At 38.9% G+C, this 7,749-nt stretch overlaps 1 protein-coding gene across 1 annotated transcript; it reads right to left on the reverse strand.

Annotated features, from left to right (window-relative positions):
- On the reverse strand, positions 2,572 to 6,589 carry LOC109831855 (probable polygalacturonase). The gene is made up of 6 exons (XM_020399317.1): positions 6,439 to 6,589; positions 5,578 to 5,880; positions 4,845 to 4,965; positions 4,571 to 4,745; positions 4,387 to 4,457; positions 2,572 to 3,418 (listed from the first exon to the last, which is right to left on the reverse strand). Exons 1-6 carry the CDS (start codon positions 6,448 to 6,450, stop codon positions 2,763 to 2,765), a joined length of 1,338 nt encoding a protein of 445 aa, XP_020254906.1. The 5' UTR covers positions 6,451 to 6,589; the 3' UTR covers positions 2,572 to 2,762.

Consider the following 7,749-nt stretch of genomic DNA (forward strand, 5'->3'; position numbering starts at 1 on the left):
TTTTAGTTTTATGTATTATTTTAGACTAAGATACTCCCCCAGGTCTATTCTTAGTGATAACATCAAATGATATTTATACCACCGTCTAATAATTGCATTAGCTGGGGTCGTGCAGCTTCTTACCCTATAAATCCAACTCTTGATGATGATTTCTCTAAAACATGTAACTAGAAATGACTAATTAAGGCTAGAATAATAAAGCAAGAGATCTAATCACAATTATTCAATTTTCAACCAAAGAGGGAGTCTCGAGAGTTGGTAATGGGCTAGACATTGAAGTTTAGACAGTGACACGCGAGCGGAGTTCATAGATATTTTAACAAAGCAATAATTGGAATTTTTTTTAAATTTTTTTTCCCAATCTTTTTGACGCCATTATTGCTCTAATTTGATGCCAACCAAAGCCTGTGTAAGCTCATCACAGCTCCCCAATATTCTTTTTGTTCTAATTTCTTCTCTAGTTCACACAGCCCCCTCCCCCAATAATTAAAGAAATGTTAGAGGCACACCATGAGGCACACCTCCGATCACACTCCCCCACCTGTTACAGTGCAGGGGCCTCACAGGAGATTTTTTTAAAAATCTCCTGTGGGACCCCCTGCACTGTAGCAGGTGGGGGGGAGTGTGACCGGAGGTGTGCCTCATGGTGTGCCTCTAACACCGCTCCAATAATTAAGCCAGTTCATCTGAAATTGTCTTCATGCTCCCGCCCTCTGGCCCACATCCCCCACATTTCCAAATAGACCCACACCAAATGTCTGCCACCCTTGCTCCTCAAACACCATGATTCAAACAGCTAACATTAAATCATCCATCCATTCTTGAAGTGACCCATCCCTTGACAACTAAACAAACAAGAGGCCAAACCAAACCCACACAAAACATGCACACGAATATACTTCTTCAACACCCAACCACACCTTTTTGTTCCCATCACATGGTGCCTCCCTTGTATATCTAATAAAAAAAATGCGCAGAAATATAGAGGGGCAGACTTGTCCATCAGTCTATCTTTTTAGTTTTATGTATTATTTTAGACTAAGATACTCCCCCAGGTCTATTCTTAGTGATAACATCAAATGATATTTATACCACCGTCTAATAATTGCATTAGCTGGGGTCGTGCAGCTTCTTACCCTATAAATCCAACTCTTGATGATGATTTCTCTAAAACATGTAACTAGAAATGACTAATTAAGGCTAGAATAATAAAGCAAGAGATCTAATCACAATTATTCAATTTTCAACCAAAGAGGGAGTCTCGAGAGTTGGTAATGGGCTAGACATTGAAGTTTAGACAGTGACACGCGAGCGGAGTTCATAGATATTTTAACAAAGCAATAATTGGAATTTTTTTTAAATTTTTTTTCCCAATCTTTTTGACGCCATTATTGCTCTAATTTGATGCCAACCAAAGCCTGTGTAAGCTCATCACAGCTCCCCAATATTCTTTTTGTTCTAATTTCTTCTCTAGTTCACACAGCCCCCTCCCCCAATAATTAAAGAAATGTTAGAGGCACACCATGAGGCACACCTCCGATCACACTCCCCCACCTGTTACAGTGCAGGGGCCTCACAGGAGATTTTTTTAAAAATCTCCTGTGGGACCCCCTGCACTGTAGCAGGTGGGGGGGAGTGTGACCGGAGGTGTGCCTCATGGTGTGCCTCTAACACCGCTCCAATAATTAAGCCAGTTCATCTGAAATTGTCTTCATGCTCCCGCCCTCTGGCCCACATCCCCCACATTTCCAAATAGACCCACACCAAATGTCTGCCACCCTTGCTCCTCAAACACCATGATTCAAACAGCTAACATTAAATCATCCATCCATTCTTGAAGTGACCCATCCCTTGACAACTAAACAAACAAGAGGCCAAACCAAACCCACACAAAACATGCACACGAATATACTTCTTCAACACCCAACCACACCTTTTTGTTCCCATCACATGGTGCCTCCCTTGTATATCTAATAAAAAAAATGCGCAGAAATATAGAGGGGCAGACTTGTCCATCAGTCTATCTCTTGGTAACTTACTTGGCAGATGGGCGCCGTAAGCGGACAATTTTTCAAAACAATCCCTTTCGCTATTTTATTCCCAAAAAATGACCCTATTAATTTTTATTTGTAAAAACCAACCTGGTTTCAGCGCTGAGGTTGAAACCAGGTTGGTTTTTACAAATAAGAGAGAAATGAGTCGTTTTTTGGGAATAAATTTACAAAAGAGTTTGTTTTGAAAATTTGTCCCACCGCAAGCTCGTTCTTTGTACATAGGTATATCTGTGCTAATAAAATGGGGCCGGGACACGTGCCCCGTCGCACAATTACTTTAGATCGTGATATATGCCCCCCATTTTGTCAAAAGTTGCGAGCCTCAGCAGGTCCATCTCTTGGTAGCTCATTTTAGGTATTCCTTATACATAAGTACGTATGCGTCTAAAACACTAACCACGCCCCCATTTTATTCCCTTCACCTGATGACCCTCGTACTATAATCCGACATGACTGAGAGACTGTACATAATCTAATGAGGTTAACGCAGCAGTAGTATATAATCAACAATTTAATGAGGTTTGAACCAAATGCAGCAATAGTATATATCAACCACCAACTACCAAAACTTTTTTGTTTTTTTCTTACAAGATTGAATGAAGAAATTGAGCTGTACACTGGCATTCTTTGCACAATTGGGATTGAATGGATGACAGATGAGAAACTGGCTTATTGGGAAAAAGAATATGGAGAAAAGCTCAACAGAATCTAGGCTGAAGCCAAGAGATTGTAAGTGATGAGAGAGTAACAGTTTACCGAAGAATCTGATTGAAGTTCAGCACAAGGATGAGGAGAAACCAAATCGGAGAACCCTGAGACATCTGAACACATCCATGAAGGGTCAGAGTGCACCGATAATGTGATGTTCGATAAGCATATCGCAGAGAATTTATCGGTTTTTATGCCCGAAAAGACTCCGGCAGTGGAAACGTTTGACCCAATGATGTTCTTAAAAGTTATTCCACTGATAACTGGGAGAGCAGTTGGATCATACTTTTCGTCAGGGTGGCTACTGTAGTTGCCCATTAACTTGAAAGCAAGCTCGATGTTCTCCATTTGAACGTCAGATATGAGAATGTTCTTTATATAACCGCCTCTTCCCTGCGTCGTTTTGAATATTATGCCGGTTTTGGAATCTTGTATGTGGAGGTGTTCGACTTGGATGTCGGAGATCCCACCAGACATCTCGCTGCCAAAGGCTAGAGCTGAACCGAGAGGGCTTTGAAGAGAGATCTTGGTTATGTGAATGTCGGATGAGGGTTGCCCGAAAGAGATCCCATATTCGTCCCATCCGCTCTTGAGAGAAATTGCGTCGTGCCCAGCGCTGATGGTGCAGTCCTCGATGCATAGTTGAGAGCATGAATCTAAAAACATATTATTGTCAGCATTTAGCACAATTAAATCAAGGCTCATAAGATAGAAGAAACAAACAACTTTGTCTCATGTATGGTCTTTTCACTACCAAAAGCGGTTCGGATAGTATTATAGACGACCTGTAGTCTGTAATTGCATAAAGTTCACATGGATATGAAAGATATATTATTTTTTAGTTAAAATGTGTAATTGTTTTTTCTTTTGTTAATCTAGGGTAAACATTTGAAGCCTGTCAAATGGGTGCCTTGAATACATTCATTTTGGAAAAATATAGCGTGAGCAGCCAATCAACTGATTGATTCACCATACTTTTTGTGAGATTGAATATTAAGGATCCATCATTTCCTGATCTTGGTAACTATCTCTGTGTATCCACAAAATGCATGTTGCCACACAGTTATTTCTTAATTTTGGTCTAAGGCCATCTACTCTAAATTTTTCAGGTGGCGTCTTTTGGTCATTAGACTCACATTTTATCAAAGCTTTATGTTCTGTATGGTTTGTATTTGCACAAGACTATAAAATTCATAGAATTCTGAAAATAACTTCTCATGAGTACATAAAATGGTTTGATTTCAACATATTTTATAGTCTACAAGAATACATGGTTCAAAGAGTTACCATGTTGAGTTTAAAGTCATTCTTGTTCGCTCTTCGTAGGGTTAAAAGCTCTTATTGTCTGGTTTAAGTTTCACGCTACAGTGTTGATATTTTAGACGATTCTTTTTTTTTTCTCAAGAGAACATTAGTCCTATTTTTTGTTATCCAGCATCCACGCAATCTTTTTCTCTTATATAGATAAAGTCTTCACTACAATTTTCTCTTTTAACCATCTCGAGAGTGATTGTTTTCAGCATAACCTTCGCACTTGTTAGCCACTGAAGAGATATTCACAATTATGTTTTAAATATAATATAACATTATTTATAGAATAAATAAAATGGAAGTAAGTACTGACCTGGGACTATCCCATCTGTGAATGGAGAATCAGATGGAGCATGAATTGTTATGTTTAGAACTTCTACGTTGCTGCATCAGTACATAGAAACATATGATCAAAAATGAAGTTAACATAATTATGTACAAATTTTCCGCATCTAATAAAAAGACTACGATATTAGATACTAGCATCTGAAACTCACTTGCAGTACACTGGATGAATGCTCCAAGCAGGTGAATTCAACAAAGTCAGATTTGAAATCACAACATTATTCGAGCTCACGAGTTCCACAAGATGAGGCCGAGAATAGTTCAAGCTATGTGAATTGAACCACTGCCACCAAATAGAACCTTGCCCATCGATGGTCCCATTATCTCCTGTAGCAAAATGGGATGAGAAAACTCAATATAGGGGTTTGAATTTACATTATGGAAAAAATTTAAACGCAAGGAAATAAAAGAGATTTGTGTCTGTGCCTGTAATCACTACATCAGTCAAGTTGTATCCATTTATCAAGCTCCTGTGCCTTCCACCAGGAAGTTCTATTCCACGACCGTATGAGGGTAAGGGATCGATGATAGGCCACTGAGAAGAGTCCTGAAAGTAAGAACGGAACGGATATCATAAAAAATCTATACTTCATTTCATCTAATACTAACAAAGTACGAAAATGTAAGTTTCCTTGTATTCTAAAGTGTGTAAACCTCCCTAATGCATTTTTTGAATGGGTAGTGTAGTAAGTCCATGAGAATTGACTTTCATTTATATAAAACTAAGCCAATTTTGAGGTATTTGAGCAATCTAAATTCAGAAAAGGTCACTAATTTCTAGTACTGCTTGTAACTGCATAAATATCCGATGTAGGAGTATCTATTCATGCACAACTGATTTCCTTTTATATAAGTATCTATCTATCCACACTATTTTCAGCCTATTATGCACAAAAGAAGGATAATAAGCTTAAATCCTAGACTAACCAACTAAGACAAAAAATGTGATAGAAATGGACGATCATCATAATGATAGATAACATAACACGATAACACCCAAATAGACTTCGCCACACTCTAAAACGAGCACGATGAATTGTTCCGTGTCGGTTTGCAATGACCCAAACTAACTCAAAAGGATCAACCATATTTTGAGCCGCAATTCGAGCATATCTAACACACCTATCAATCTAGCTGTGCTTTTCCAATAGGGAATCACCTGACTTCCGAGGATAACGGCGTCCTTCTCAAGAAAGAGAGTGAGATGGCTTGTGAGGTTGAAACTCCCAGTGAGCCACCTCCCCTTTGGTACAAAGAGCTGAGCCCCGCCCTTGTCAGCGAACGACCTAAGATAAAAGATGGCATTCTGAAATGCAAGAGTGTTTAGGGTCACGCCGTCCCCAGCCGCCCCAAACTCCAATATCGAAACACTGTGTGGCCTTGGAGCCAAGCCCCTCTTGTGCTTGCATTGCCCATCCCCTCTAACCTCACTAGCTACTGCTAAAACCAACAGCAACAGTACCTGAAAATGGTGGGAATTCAGCATAAACATGTAACCATTAGCTAGCATGCTCTTTTATGATCGTCGAATGCGCATATTATCATCACTGAAACCATTTTAGAGAACACATTCAAGGGGAAATGATGAGGGAGCTAATGTGGGAATTGGGTGATGGGGAAAATTTAAAATTAAATAAAAAAAACCCCATTCTACATGCCCCAATGTGCCATCAAACAAAACCCAATTTCCGTGATCCCTGACAATAAAAAACAAAACTGGTTGGGAGTATTGTTTGAGCTCAATAAAACACCGACAAAGTTGCGAGCTTTCAAGTACAAGGGAACCAAAGATTAAATCTTGGCATTGCTGATCAAAATCGGAGCTTCAGAAACTAAACACGGCAGGTGCCCACGTGAGAAAATGGCTACAAGACTAGCTAATTTGAGCAAGATCCACAATACCCACATCGCAAAAACATTGAAACTCCGTTGAAACGTATATAATTGAGCAAAACTAAGTTCCTATACATCACTAAATTATATTTTTTAAAAAAAAAACTTAAAGAAAAAACGTACTTACTAGCCTCTTCATGAGCTCTCAACAGGAGAGAGAAACGAAGCTCCTCCCAAAGCTCGGAGAGAGGATGGAGAAGTACAGAGAGAGAGAGAGAGAGAGAGAGAGGAGTAAAAGCTAACAAAGCTTAAGGAGCTGTCCTGTGCTTCTTAATACTTGAAGAACAAAAAAATATATATAGCAAGTAAAATAAAAAAAAGGGAAAACAAACAATTATGTACTAATAGAGAATATACACACTCACAAGTGAGACCAAAATGAGAACCCATCTCTAATTTTGTTTTTTTTTAATTCATCTAGGGGCCCCACTAACTCTTTTTTTTTTAAATATTTAAAACAAAAAAGAATGAGGGGGTGAATGAACTTGTGAGCTCCAACCAATTCAAAGGGAAGAATAAAAAACAAATATACACTTTTGTCACAAATATGGCAAAATAATAATAATAATAATAGTAATAATAATAACAACAACAGTAAAGTTTAGAATCTAATATTTAAGCTTTTTCCAAGGCTTGAAAGCCTCAACAAATCCAGCTAACACCAGCCAAGATACACCCATATATTTCATTGCAAACTTTACTTATAAGACTTTTATATGTTTATTAGTACATGAGTAGGAGTATGTTTGTAAATAAAGTATGAGTGAAATTCAAGACTTCAATGCTCTGGAACTAACATTTTCATATGATAATGGTACTGTATTTGCTGCATAGTTTATTGGATAGGTGAATCTAAATTTGGTAGTGAATAAATATTTACATGTGAATATGGTAGCATATAATATGTTTTTTTGTTAAGGGAAGGAAATAATGTGAAATAATGTAATTTCCATCTATTTTTTTCCTTTAGAGAGAGAGAGAGAGAGGGAGAGGGAGCATGGGGCTGCGTGTCCCATGTGGTTTGCCAGGGAGGAGGTGGTCCCCACTTCAATCATGCCCGCCGATGCTAGCCTGGCTCTCTCTCTCTCTCTAAAAAAAATTGACAGAACATTGTATTGAATTTGTGCCACTCTCTCTCTCTCTCTCTCTCTCTAGGATCTGTTACATGTTACAAAACACAGAACAGAATGGTAAGTTTGCGGTTGCAATCTAGTTGCGAAAATTTCTCCCGTAGTTATGGATGACTTTATGTAAATTTGGATGTAAATTAACCCTTGTTTTTTGACAAGGGAAACATGGTCAGCCACTCAGCACCGGTCTGGCGGAGACCACGGTTCGAATCTTCTCGATCCCCCCACAGCTGAGGGAGCCATCTCCTTGCTACCAGGGAGCCCAGTTCCACGTAGGTGGTCACTCAGCGTGTGGATCAGAACAGACT

This window comes from Asparagus officinalis, chromosome 2 (assembly GCF_001876935.1).
Source record: "Asparagus officinalis chromosome 2, Aspof.V1, whole genome shotgun sequence".
Lineage (NCBI taxonomy): Eukaryota > Viridiplantae > Streptophyta > Magnoliopsida > Asparagales > Asparagaceae > Asparagus > Asparagus officinalis.

Bases quoted from the DNA above. Each gene is read 5' to 3' on its own strand.
- LOC109831855 (XM_020399317.1), bottom strand. The intron at 4,746-4,844 runs GCACAGACACAA...ATTTTGCTACAG, and splicing joins GACTGATGTAGTGATTACAG to GAGATAATGGGACCATCGAT. The intron at 3,419-4,386 runs GTCAGTACTTAC...ATATGTTTTTAG, and splicing joins CACAGATGGGATAGTCCCAG to ATTCATGCTCTCAACTATGC.